At 44.5% G+C, this 13,926-nt stretch overlaps 1 protein-coding gene and 1 long non-coding RNA gene across 4 annotated transcripts in view; both read left to right on the top strand.

Annotated features, from left to right (window-relative positions):
• Positions 1 to 13,926, top strand: part of LOC132593242 (uncharacterized) — a 329,416-nt gene that overhangs the window by 263,504 nt on the left and 51,986 nt on the right. The window lies entirely within an intron of this gene.
• HNF1B (HNF1 homeobox B) overlaps positions 2,055 to 13,926 on the top strand; it is a 62,351-nt gene continuing 50,479 nt past the window's right edge. For 2 of the 3 annotated variants that reach the window (XM_035139222.2, XM_035139220.2), the window contains exon 1: positions 2,055 to 2,927. In XM_035139222.2, the coding sequence (XP_034995113.2) occupies positions 2,527 to 2,927 (401 nt within the window). In that variant the 5' untranslated portion in view covers positions 2,055 to 2,526. The remainder of the gene's footprint in view (positions 2,928 to 13,926) is intronic. The other variant, XM_035139219.2, reaches the window with a different exon arrangement.

The raw sequence follows: 13,926 nt of genomic DNA, 5'->3' as shown, positions 1-13,926 counted from the left end.
GGATTCTTTGCTTAGCCTAAATGGCCTTGGAACCGGCCATGCCCTCAGTTAAGTTTTGTTTACCCCCCCCCTCTTTTTTTTGGGTAGTGGAAGCAGGTAAACAGACCTGGAAAGGAGCACACACCTTTGTTGTGTGTGGCTGTTAAATTTCATTCAGCTTCTCAAGTAATTTTGTGGCATGCATATATCTATCTCCAAAATTAAAGGCATTTTGATTGCCGGTAAATAAATAAAAATGTTTTGCTGGGACCTGTCAGATACAAACAAATAAATAAGCAATCGACAGTGCAATCCTATACTGGTCTACTTGGAAGTAATTTCCACTGACTTCAGTGGGGCTTATGATCAGGTAAGCAGGCACAAGTTGGGGGAGTCTTCCGTTGTGATATCCAATCTCCTACTGCTAAAAACAGTTCCTAAATGTAGATTGGGGCGGGGGTGGGTGGGTGAGAAGTTGGTTGCAGATTGGGTGGGGGTTCCGTGTACTACTTCACTCTGCCTATCCGTGCAATCCACGGCCACGTGCAAGGCTGAGTCTCTTATGCACATCGCCACAAGTTTAGTCGTTTTCTCCAGATCACCGGCTGAAGTAATTAAAAAAACAAAAACGAATTGCATTTTTTAAAAGCCATACGGACATAAGGACCATATCGCTTTTCTTTGACATGTTCAAAGGCAACAAAGGCATCGCCCACTGACATTGGGTGTGTGTGAACTTTTAAGGCTGCAGTTCTATGCACGCCTAAGAGTAAGTTCCATGGCACACAGTGGCACTTACTTCTGAGTAAACATGCATTGTCTGTATCTGAAGAAGTGTGCATGCACACGAAAGCTCATACCAAAATAAAAACTTAGTTGGTCTTTAAGGTGCTACTGAAGGATTTTTTTTTTATTTTGTTCTTACTGAAGGAGAGAGAGAAGCACATGTCTGAGGCTGGCTGACCACACTTCTACCAGGAAGTGAGTCCTTGGACACAAACAGTGGAGCTTACGCCACAATCAACATACAGCCCCTCTGCTTATGTTTACTTAGAAGTAAGTCCCAGTGAACTCTGTGGGAATTACTTCTAAGTATACACGAATCATTTCAGAGGACTGGAAGCGCTTAACTTTAGCCGGACCCTGCCTGCAAAGTGTTTAATCGTTTTGTTTTAACTTGAAATTCATTGAGTTAAAATGAAAGTTTGCTCTTGTGCCTCGTTACAAACCACAAGGAGAGCCTTTTTCGTTGTTCAATTGAGAAATGTTTGTTGACACATGTACACATGCAAGGAAAGTTTACTAATGCATTCTTGCGAAGTACAAATTACTTTTTAAATTTCAATTCCTAATTTCAATTCAACTTATTCTCAAGTATCTGGGCTGGAAATAAAAACCAACATATATTCCAACGTGGAATTATTTCAAAATGAAGTATTATCATATTTCAGTTAAAGTATATATATTTTGACCAGTTCAATCATGTAATATATTGTTTTCTATAGTTCAAATTTGGACGCAGATCCCGAATATAAAAATACACACATCTCAAACGGCTTCTGCTGTTCTTTTAAGTCTTGACAAATTTATCTCTAATGAACCTCAGAAAATTGGAACTGGTAGTGAGTAGTCGGGGGCATAAGAAGGAGAAATAAATAATAACAATAATAATAATTTGGGAAGTTCTTCCACCTTGCGAAGTAATATTTGCCCTGTCAAGTTTTTCCTTACCAAACTTGAATCCAAAAAGAAATCGAAGGAGATAGAAAGAAATCTGGGGAGTTATAGCTATAAAAACGGAACGTGAAATTGACCAAGCCACTATCTTAAGACGGAAGAAGGTAAAACGCGGATCCCGCAGAGCCGCTCAAGGGATCGGGACCCATCTCTCCCCAATTTATTTTCTTTTTAAGCGAACGGGGGGGGGCGGGGAGGTTTCGATCCTGCACGCGTAGCCCAGCGGTTTCCAGATTAGCTCCCCCCCTCCCCACAAGAAGGAGAGACTCTCGGTCGCCCTTGATAGCTCACCTCACCCTCCCTCTCACTCTCTCTCTCTCCCTAAACAGGTTCAAAGTACAGTGAAGAAGAAGAAAAAAGATCTGGCGATCTCTTAGAGACACCCTGGTTCTGAGCGCAGCCAATTCTAGACGCCGGGCAGGGGAGAGAATGCTCGTACTGCTGCTCCCTCTCTCCCCCCTCCCCCTCCCCTCCTGCCCAGTACCACCCCCCTTGCCCATCATTTGCATGCTGCAAGAATGCCCCCGTCTGCCCACTTCATTTGCATATCTTATATTGCCTAATGGAGATCATCAAATTGGAGTAGAGGCCGGCCGAGGCATCCTTCGAGAGTGATTCTCCAGTGATTCTCTCGGCAGAAACAGGTGTCAAGACTGGAGATTCGGGGGGTTACCATCCGAAAGGGAAGCAAAGCTGGATTTCTGAGGGTCGGGAGTTTTTTGGGGGGTCTCTTTCCTCACCCCTTCCCTAACCCTCCCCCCCTTTCCCTCCCTTTTCTTTCTCTCCTTCCCCCCTCCCTCCTGGTTTAAAATGGTGTCCAAATTGAGCGCTCTGCAGCAAGAACTTCTCGAAGCGCTCCTCACCTCCGGGGTCACCAAAGAGGTCCTGATCCAAGCTCTGGAGGAGCTGATGCCCACCTCCGGCACCGCCAGCGGGAATAGCACCACCGCCAGCAACGGCAGCAGCGCCTACGGGGTCAAACTAGAAAACTTGCAGCTCTCGCCCAGCAGCGGCGGAGGCGGCGGACCCGACGTGGACAGCAAGCCGGTTTTCCACACGCTGTCCAACGGGCACAGCAAAGACAAGCTGTCCGGGGACGAAGGCTCCGACGACGGGGATGACTTCGACACCCCGCAGATCCTCCGCGAGCTGCAGGCGCTCAACACCGAGGAGGCGGCCGAGCAAAGGGCCGAAGTGGAGAGGATGATCAGGTAAAAAAGGCAGCGGGGACGGACGGACCGCAGGCGAGGATACCCGGCTCCAGGCAAGCCCGGGGGCGCAGCCAGCACCGCGCGCGGAACGTCCGAGTGAAAGGGAGAGGATGGAACGTTCGGGTCAAAAGGGATGGAACGTTCTGATGGAACGTCCAGATCAAAAGGGGAGGATGGAACGTTCGGATAAACTGAACGTTCGGTTTGAGGGAGCGTTCGAAGCCGGCGGGAGCCGAGCCTTTGGCTCATCTCAAGCACAAAAACTCTCTTTAAAAAAAGAGCACGGACTGGAACGCTTAAAGAAAAATGGGGGTGGGGTCGTTTTAGAAGTTTCTATTTAAACTCCCCCCCCGCCCCACAGTGCATACCCATTTAATTCAGGTCTCCTATTGAAACATGGCTCGATTGGGGAACCCCCCCAAAAAAATAGTGTACCCAACCACGTTGTTGTGGTCCCCGTGGCCAGCATACGCATGCCTCACCCGCGCGCAATTTGAGAAGGCTTGTCTGTATTCAGGACTGAGGTGTTCTCCTTATTCTGCCACCCCCTTTTAAATGCATGGAAATTGATTGCCATGCTCCCTAAAACAAAAACCGAAAAGCCTGCTTTCCTAGGACGCGGGCGGCTGGATCTTGTGCGTGTTTTACCCGGGAGTTAGTCCGCTGTGTTGAGTGGGGTCTTCTTTCCTAAGGAGCCTGTTTTAGGGGTGCAAGTCCCAAGAGAAATGAAAAACTCCCGCCTTCCCAGAACCCCCTCACGTGAAACCCTTCCCTCTCACGCCCAGCAAGCTAGTAAACAAATTGTCACGGTAAGCGAGGTATATACTATGTTGTTGTTGTTTTTTAAAAATTATTTTACAGAATTTGTAGATTGCTCAAAATCGAAAAAGAAAAAAACCCCAAACCCTCTAAACCACTTACCATGACCCCACCCGCCATTTCAACAGGTTAAGCGGGAGGAAAAGTAATATTTGGAATGGATCTTTTTTTAAATAGAAAAGCCGAAATATTAGCCACGCTTAGGGGAGAGTAAGTCCCATAGAATGCAAGGAGATTTATTTCTGAGCGAATTCCCCTAGGATTCCGCTGCAGGGTCTTTTTGAGAAGACGCAGAAGAGCTCAGTCGCTGCTCTGCTGCTACAGCTGTTCTTGTGGTTGTGCTTTTTGAAATCAACTTACCTAGAAGTTGAGTTTCCAGCTGCCCTCTGCCCCTCCCCTCAGGCGCTTCTTTGCCCAAGGTGAAGGCCAAAAGGGAAGAAGGACGAGACTTAAACCGCCTGAGGGAGGTGGGGGATAATTTATGGGGGGGGAATAACGTGGGGATTCTTCCTTTATTTCACATCTGCTTATTTAAATGGGCTTTTCTTCGTGTGAGCGTGCACCTGTGTGTACATAATTTGTATAATACCGTATACGTAGAGTAGATATCACATAGGCAAGATACAGGACGTATTATGTCGTGCCTTAATTAGGCATTGCACGCGTTATATGGATGACGCACGTGTCATTCGGTGAAGGTCAAAAATTTGGTGGATTTTGACAATCTCAGGTGGATTTAGGTTTCGGGACGGTCGGAAACTAGGCAGACAACTCCTTGTGATTCAGATACAAATCGCTGGCGATTAGCTTTGGTTAACCTCGGCGTATTATACCCGTGCATATAATCGAGTTTTCATTTATTTGCAAAGATTGCCTGGAACTGGCAACATTCGAGAATTGACGCAATTTCGAGAATTGACGCAATTTCGAGAATTGGCCAAGTTTTTGGGGATTCGCTGACATTATCTAATATATATCGATGAATATGCAACATTTTCATGAAACACACACACTGTGGGGAATTTTCAGCACCTATATACATGAATATCGACAAGCGGCCAACTTTTCGGAAGTCACTCTAATACAACGTTGTCTGACCCATGTTGTTGAATATATAACATTTGTGTTTGTGTGTGTTTGTTTGTGTGTGTGTGTGTGTGTGTGTGTGTGTGTGTGTAGATATATACTCTTCAGTTGCTTTTTCTAAAAGACAAACCATAAGCATGATAATCCATAATAAATACTGTATTAACAATCTACCATCATCTAGTCAAAAAGCCATCCATCATAATCCATCACAATAGCGATATAAAGTCCATAAAGAGAAGTGGGAGTTTGTTGTTAAGGGGAATATTATAATAATAATAATAATAATAATAATAATAATAATAATAATAAGTAGTAGTAGTAGTAGTAGTAGTAGTAGTAGTAGTAGTAATATATTTGGGGGTAGGCCCCAGAGAGAGAAGTGTGAGTTTGATTAAAAGGGAATCTAATAATAATTAACCCCGAGTAAACCCTTCCACTTCCTAGTAAGATTTCCCTCCCTCCTCTCTCTCCAAAAACTTTTCTTTTGTCAAATAAGCACCTCGTTTTCTTGCATCCCCTTCTCCGGTCCAAGTCTCTTCCCTTCGATTTGTTAGCTAAAGAAAGATCTCCTTATAAATATATGTGTGTCTCCCAACTGAAAGTCAGCTGAACGGCTTTGACAAGTTGGTTACTAATTATCCCGCGTAGTTTACGATTTTTTTTTTCCTTTAGCAAAATATCAACTAAATAAACTCTGCTATTTATTAACCCCACGCCTCAATTTAAAGAGAAGCTGGGGATTTCTTCCCGGTTTAGCTCGACTCTCCTCGGCGGCTTAGAAACCAACAGCTCAAAAATGGCTTTCAGTCTAAAGGTAACTTTTAAAAAACAACAACAAACGTTTTCTTGTTTTATTCTGATTATGGAATGTAATTGACCAGAATTAGGTTAGGTTAGGAGAGCCAAGGATAAATATATTTCCCCATTACACCCATCCTGCTTTTTGTTTTAAGCTCCTTAATTGGGAAAAATGAGGTGTTTTGTTTTTTAAAAAGAATCCAGGAAATTCAGTAGTTTATTGAACAATTTGTTTCGTCTAATTCAATTTCGTTGAAGTGTGTTCAGTGGGATATGCTTAATGTGTTGAGGATCGCAGCCTTAATTATTAAGGTACTTTTTGGCACCCGATCCAACGTATAATTTACTCGGAAGCAAGTTCCACGGAGTTCAGTCGCGCTTAGCCTACTCCAATTTTAACTGGGCAGCATAGGATTTAGTGAACGGGACTTTTCCGAACAAAGGTGGTCAGGAACCGGGGCTGTGTGGGCTGCAATCTACTATTGCCCGTTTACTTTGGAAGTAAGTGGCTTACTTCGGAGTAAACCTACCAGAATAAGGCCACACTTTTGGATCCCATGGGTTGGCTGGGGAAGTTCATCCCGAAGACCACGTTTCTTCTTTTGTGGCCGGCCCGGATCCTAATCAAGTTTCCTTCGTTTATTTCCAATGGGCTTACTTCTGAGTAAGAGTTTTTTTTTTTAACAGCCTATATAAGATGCACATTCTGCGCGCGTCTTTGTCCACAAGTCAACTCCAGTGAGTTCAACGAGGTTTACTTTCCGGGTAAATGCTCAACTGCTTTGTTTAAACTGGTAGGCATATCGCCCCAAAGAAACACTCCGGGCCCATTTGGACGTAGCAAAGTTGCCTTGATTTTCAGTTTCATTTACGTACGGGTAATAAATGTCACGAGGGGTGGGTTTGGGGAAGGGACAATCCCCCCCAAAATACCCTACCCCCCTGAGATTTTCAGGCCAGTAGGTCAACCCAATTGTCTTGGACAAACTCTTGAATAAAAAAGGTTTGAACCTATACGTCATTTTAACAGCTCCGAGAGAGCAGGGACCCGAAGCCCCCTCCCCACCACCGGTCCGTTTACACGCCATATCATGAAACCGGAGCATATGGAAATTCGCAGTACGGTGCTCTTTCAACACGTCTGTCTTCAGAAAGAAGCCGCACCCCCTCCCCCTCTATCTAGGATTGCGGCCTTAAACGTTGTACTGTACAGGCTGCAATCTTATCCACGGCTCCTCAGTTAGAAAGGAAGAGGAAGCCCGGTTTGAATTCAGCAGGGCTGACTCACGAGTAAACACGCGCAAGATCAGGCCGCGCCCTTCTGGGAGAGAGACCCTTGGCACCCCTTGTAGGCTAAAGGGACTTGGCGTTTTGTGGATCCTAACCTGGCCAGCTTCCCATTGATCTGAATGATCTCCATTCGCAAGAGGTCCAGGCCTCTCTCGATCCAGAACCGGTTCGTAACAGTCTGATCCAATGAATGCGTATTTACTTAGAAGCGAAGTCCGTTGAGTTCAATGAGTTGGGCTCCCAGGGAAGTGTGAGCATAGGATCGCAGCCTAATTAAAAACGCCTGGTTAAGTCCGGTGGAGTTTGACCCTTACCGTGCAACCCGGGGCGAACTTATTCAGAAGTAAGGCCCACGGAATTCAGTGGGGATCGCAGCCTAGGAGAATTCCATGGAGTCCACGAAGCAGGAACCAGTTTAGAGTGCCTTTGCACAGCATAGAAAGTATCCAAAGAGGACCAAACCAATTTTTATCGAGGGCTTTCATCCAGATTCCCAAGTTTTCATATTATTTTATTTTGGCAGATAAACGAGTGAGTTTTAAGTTTTGTCTCTTCCTGTTTAAAGGGAGGCAAACCCCCCTCCCCAATGTTAACATTAAGAGTACCCTTAAACATACTCAAAACTTACGGGGTGTGAGGATGATGCGTACATTTCTACTGTCTTGTTGCAAATATTCAGTCAACCCAAATGATGGTTTTGGAGTGTGTGTGTGTTTTGGTGTACAGTATTATCAAATGTTAGGATGTATGGCAAAATGGAACCTCCAAGTCCGGAGCAGTCTACCTCTGGTTCGCACCTGCTTGGTACTGATAACAGGGGAAGTTCATATCTTGCCAAGGGTTCTGAAACTCGTGTCTTTCAAGGGGAGGTCGCCCAGCTTGCCAGGAACCAAGAATGATGGACACTTTCCCCTGATACGTACAATGAAGCAGTTCTTACGTTTAAATAAATCTGACCCAAATCTGGTGGTGTGTGGAAGATATTGGAGAACATAAACTTCCAGCACGTGGGGACTGGCTATTATTAATTTATTTCTATAAATCATCAACAGAAAGATACACAAGAGCTTGCGATTAAAAAAAAGAGAGAGAGGGGAGGAGGGTTATTCATTGGCGAAGTTGTAAATCAAATCCTGGTTTTGTGTATGTACGCACATGTGTCTCTGTGTAGCGGTGGGGGGAGATGTTGGTTGGCTAAGAAGTGAAGAGGGAAAGCTTAAACACAGAGATCTTTCCCCCGCCGCCACGTCTTTCAAAGCACACTCTTAAATAAATAAGCAGAAGCTCTTGCAGGAAGGTTCCTCAAATATTGCCTTGGCCTGCGCAGCTCAAGTCAATTTGCACCAAGGCAGGTCATTCCAGTTGGGACCCAGTCTTACCTGGAACCTTATACTAAGTCTTATAGTATACTAAGCCATATACTAAGTCAGGTCAATGGTTCCTCTCTAGGACATGCCTGCTCTAGACCAGTGTTGTCTACACTGACTGACAGCTGCTCTCCATGGTTTCAGGCAGGGGTCTCTTCCAGCCCTACCTGGAGATATGCTGCGGATTGAACGTGGGGAGTTCTGCCTACATGGCAGATGTTGTACCCTTGAGGTTAGGGCCTTTCCTTTCATATGGTGGTGCTGGATTCACACTTGTAGCTGGTTGAAACGGGCACCCACTCCTTAGAATCATAGAACGGTGGAGCTGGAAGGGACCTCGCGGGTCATCTAGTCCAACCCTATGCAATGCAGGAATCTTTTGCTCAATGTGGGGCTCGAATCCACGACCCTGAGATTAATAGAGTCTCGTGCTTGGGCGGGGAGTGGAGGTGAAAACGGAACTGCGAAATCAAAGGACGCTAATAGGGGAGCTGCTACAAAAAGCCAATTTCCTGTAAGCCTGCTAGATGTCATTAGACTTTGAATCCCATCAGCCCCAGACAGCATAGCGAGTGGTCGGGGATGATGGGAGCTGTGGTTCAGCAACATCTGGTGGCTACAGGTTCCCCATCTCTGCCCTTGGAACATCTGGCTAGTTCCTGCTGCGAAGAAAGGCTGGACTAGATTGTATGGTCCTGCCAGACAGTCCTTATATTATTAGATTCAGGTAGGTAGCCGTGTTGGTCTGACGCAGTTGAAATAAATAAATTAAAAATTGTCCAGTAGCACCTTGGATACCAACTAGGTTTGTTCTGGGTATAAGCTCTAAGGTCCTACTGGACAATTTTTTATTTTTTAAATTTATTTCGACTTTTTAATCACTTCTGGGCTCTTGCATGACTAACACCCCCCACTTCAGCCATAAGTGCACCCCCCTCCAAAAGTGAGGAGATCAGCTCCCTCTTGATGGTCGAACAAGCAGGGTGGGGTCATGTGATGCTAAAATTTGATGTACCTCCCCCCCACACTCTGTTCTTCACTGCAGCCAACCAGTCACACTTCCCTAAAACTGCCTCTGGTTGGGTTGTGAGTGTTAGAAAGTGCTAACGTTTATTAATCTGAATGAAGTGTTTTGAAAACCACTTTGTGACTAAGGTGGAAAGGTGCAGGGATCCTATGCCTCAGTATTGGTCTCCCATCCAAGTACTAACCAGGCTTGACCCTGCTTAGCTTCTGAGAACAGACGAGATCAGGTGTGTTCAGGGTAGTATGGCTGTAGACCACCTTAACGTTGGTGTAAAAGATGGTATGGTATCTGCACTATTAATACTGGTTTAGAAGAGGGATTTCAGCAGCTATAGCTTGTCATGTGAAGGGCTGCCTTTTCTATCTTTCACACGTTCGCAAACTGAGTCTGAATCCTGCCAAGACAGAGGGTCTGTGGGTGAGTAGTTCCCAGGTCCTGCTCTGGATAGGATCACAGTCCCCAATAAGGAGCAGCAGTTTGGGGGTGCTCTTAGAAGCAGCTCTATCACTGCAGGCGCAGCTGTCCTCGGTGGCTAGGAGTGCCTTTCACTAACTTTTGTTGGTGAGACAGCTATGGCCATTCCTGGATTGGGATATCTTGACCACAGTTGTCTGTGCATTGTAACCTCACGGTTGGATTACTGCAATGCACTCCACACGGGGCTACCCTTGGGACTGATCTGGAGGCTGCAGTTGGTGCAGAATACAGTGGCAAGGTTGCTTGTTGGAGGCAAGCTATGGCCAGCATATAACAGCTTGCTTTCAAACCAAGTTCAGGATGTCAGTGCTAAGGCTACTTGAGAGATTGCCTTATTCCTTATACACCTGGTAGATCGCTGCAAACTTCGGGGACCATCTTTCATGCAAGGTCCAAAATTTGCAGAAGTTCCCTCCAAGGTAATGCCCTCGGTAGTGGCGCCCGCCCTGTGGAACGCCCTCCCACCAGAGGTCAAAGAGAACAACAATTACCAGACCTTTAGAAGGCATCTCAAGGCAGCCCTGTTTAGGGAAGCTTTTAATGTTTGATGAATTTCTGTATTTTAATATTTTGTTGGAAGCCACCCAGAGTGGCTGGGGGAACCCAGCCAGATGGGCGGGGTATAAATAATAATAATAATAATAATAATAATAATAATAATAATAATAATTATTATTATTATTATTATTATTATTATTATGCAGAGCAGCATGGCTTTTAGTGTGGCTTCCCCTGCCCTGTGGAATAGCTTTTTCCTTTTGAGATACAAAAGGCACTCACTATATGCACTTTCCAGAAAAAGCTTAATACTGTACATACCGTATTTGTTCCAGTGGGTAAATAGACAGATGGGTCTTTACCATTAGTTTTCATTTGTAACAGTTTTATTCTTGTTTTATATGTATTTGTTGTTGTTGGGTTTTAAACAATTTTAAATTATTTATGTGCAAATCACCTGGAGTGGTTTAGAAGGTGATTAATAAATTAATTGAATCATCATCATCATCATGGTGAATACCTAGCTCACAGGTGACCAAACTCTGCTGGATAACTTAAATAATATCGGAAGTTGCCTTATATTGAGTTAGATCTTTGCACTGTCTAGCTCAGTATTGTCTACACTGACTGGCAGCAGCTGTCCAGGACATCTGGCAGGGAAGCTCTCTGAAGATGTTAGGGATCAGATGCTCTTATCACTGAGATGCAGCATTCTCCACCAAGGCAGAGCCTGTTCACCCCTCTAGGCAATTGGGTCCATCCCTGAACAGTTCCTAGCATATGTAAGTTTATTCTAATGTGAAGTTGTGGATTTATTCCCTTGAAAAGCATTGCATTAGAAAGGGTATGGTGTGTGTGAGCAAAATCCCTTCTGTGAGGTTATCTCTGGCCCTGTCTATTTGCACTCGTGATGTTGCAGACGTCCCACAAGGAGCACAGGTGTGCAATAAAAGTGTAACACCTGACCTGTGCTGAACACATATTGCTTGAAGAACTAGTGCCAGCAGTTTGTAAAAACCTTTTAAAGTTAAATTTTGTGCTAACCACTAACGCCTTCGGATTTATTTTAACGCTGTTACTGTATTTTTTAATGAATCTTAATGTAAATCGCCCTGCAATCTTTTCATATTAGGCAGTACTATTTTTAATGCATATTCATATTTATAAGAGAGAGAAGAAATGAAAAATATCTGATTTGGTCTCAAGTGAGAGTTCAAGGGAGTTGGATAATGGATAACCAAGACAGTACCCAAAACACTCAATCAAAGCTACACTAAACTTTCCCTTAAAAACCTCTAAGGAAGGAGATTCCCTAATTTTCCTCAGCTGGCTGTTAATTGCCAAAGTGCTCATCTAGATCCATGGTTTTCCTTAATATTTAACACCAGCCTTTCCTTGTACGCTTGGGTGTATCTTCATTCCCTGCTAGGGAGGTCTGAAAATACTAAACATGCATTGTAAACAACTTGACTCACCCACAGCCAAACGGGTTATCTTCAATCTGTGACACAGAGGTAAAAACGCTCAGGTTTATAATAACCCATAATCCAGGATGCCCCTCATTTGAACTCCACTGAACAAGGTATGGAGCTCATGGCTGATGAGAAGAAAAATATATGAAAACAGGTGTTCTGTTTTGTTTTACAATTCCCATTCTAGGACAATGGGAATTCTATTGCTACCCTTGTTATTTACAGCACCTGCGTGTGTAGAAATGAACTTCCTAGCACAAAGGTTAAATGTACATTTGTTGTTCTGCGCACTTTTGCCATGCCCATCACATGCATATGGCCCTCGGGAAGTTGCTCAGTAGGGAATGTGGCCCTCAGGCTAAAAAAATATTCTGCCGCCCTGCTGTACATGTTTACCTGGGACTGAGTCCCACTGATAAATGGGATTTACTTTTGAGGAGATGTGCATAGGGTTGCGCGCTGCACGGCTAAAAACCTTTAGACGCATTTAACCTGCGAATAAGTCCCACTCAGTTCCTTCTGATTTTGACATCTGTGCTGTAATCGGTTTTTGCTTTACGTAAACTAGAGCAGCTGTCCCTGTCCTTATCCGAGTTGATATAGCTTGTATTTTCCTTAGCCATTTAAAATTTGCTTGTCCTAAATGCATTCTAATTCCCCTACACCACCCATTTTTTTTAGTGATCTTGGTCTGCTGAAGGACAAGAGAGTAGTTTGTAGAAAAGAAGGGAAAGAACAGAATATATTGTTGCGATGATGTTTTCTAAATTGCTTTGGGAAGTAGTAGATTAGTGGCCTTTTAGAGCTGCTTGTCCTTTCCAAAATAATATTCCAATCCTTTCTTCCTTCTTGAGTGTAAACTATATACAGTATTGAGAATCAGGATGAAAGGAGTAAGAAACCACACGTGCCGTTGTTTGTGTTTACGGTTTTATAATACAAATGGTATTTGGTTCATATCTGAATTACAGCTCTATTTCCCTGTACAGCAGAGCTTTCCAAACTGTGTGTCGCGACACTTTAGTGTGCCGGCTGCAGTGTGCAGGTGTGTTGTGCCATATGTGTCCGTATCTCTAAAAGGGGTTAGTTGAACCTCTGGTTTGCTAGTAAAACTGAACCACTGTGTCGCGAAATTATGCATGCCACCAACATGAAAAGTTTGGAAAGTTCTGCTGTACAGGCTTCCATAGGCTTGCATTGTAGCATGTGGTACAGGGATTATTATTTATTTATCTATTTAGTGCCTTTGTACCGCACTCTTCAGCCAAAAAAGCGCCCAGGGCAGCTTATGTATAATCAATTCATAGAATCATAAAATTATAGAGCTAGTTCAATGCGGGAATTAAATCAAGGCAGTCCCTGCTCACAGGATGGTGATGATAATAGACACAAGTGAAAAAGGACAGGAAGAGAGTGGAAATCCAACTCCATCTCTAGTATACACATTGTTTTCTTTATCCCCCTCCCCTTTTGAAACATGTAACAACCAAAGATAGACACTGTTGAGGGATTATCAAGCACCTGGAACATAATTTTGGGTAGTTTGGTAGGAGGGGACCTGTGTTTTGGAACTGATCCTTTCCCATCCATCCCAGTAATTCAGGACTGGGGTAATTTTTTCACTCTTACGTCTTCATTCCCTACTGATCAACCTTGCAGGGGCCAGGGGTGGGTGGGGCCAGAGGTAAAAGTGGTCTAAGCAGCAAATGTAAATATTACCTTTGTATAGTAGTTGACTGTTCCCCCCCCCCACACTCCCACCCCTCTCTCTAGCCTCCATCCAGGCAAGTGAAAGACGTTATCACAGTCCAAGGATGCATTTCAGTCAGGCAAAAAAGATTTTGGGTGCAATACTATGCTACTGGGTGGGGTGGGGTGAGGTGTGGGGAAAGACTTCCTGAGGGCCAGACAGAGAGGTCCAGAGGCCACATTTGACTCCTGGGCCTGAGGTTCCCCACCTACTTGATCACCTGTTTCTTTTGTCTTTTTGCCTTCTGTGTTGGGGGGTAGGAGGTGATTTTCCGCAGCTGGTTATGAGTGCAGACTGGTTATGAACTGGATTGAGTCAGAGATGTCACAGTATAGCTTACCTGGTGCTGTTCAGCCTAAAAGCTGTTTCTTTCTCCTCCCCCCCCCAGGTCATGGGGTGGGGGTGGTGGACT

Source organism: Zootoca vivipara, chromosome 15, assembly GCF_963506605.1.
Source record: "Zootoca vivipara chromosome 15, rZooViv1.1, whole genome shotgun sequence".
NCBI lineage: Eukaryota > Metazoa > Chordata > Lepidosauria > Squamata > Lacertidae > Zootoca > Zootoca vivipara.
The sequence above is the reverse complement of the archived record's forward strand: the minus strand, read 5'-3'. Positions and strand labels throughout refer to the sequence as shown.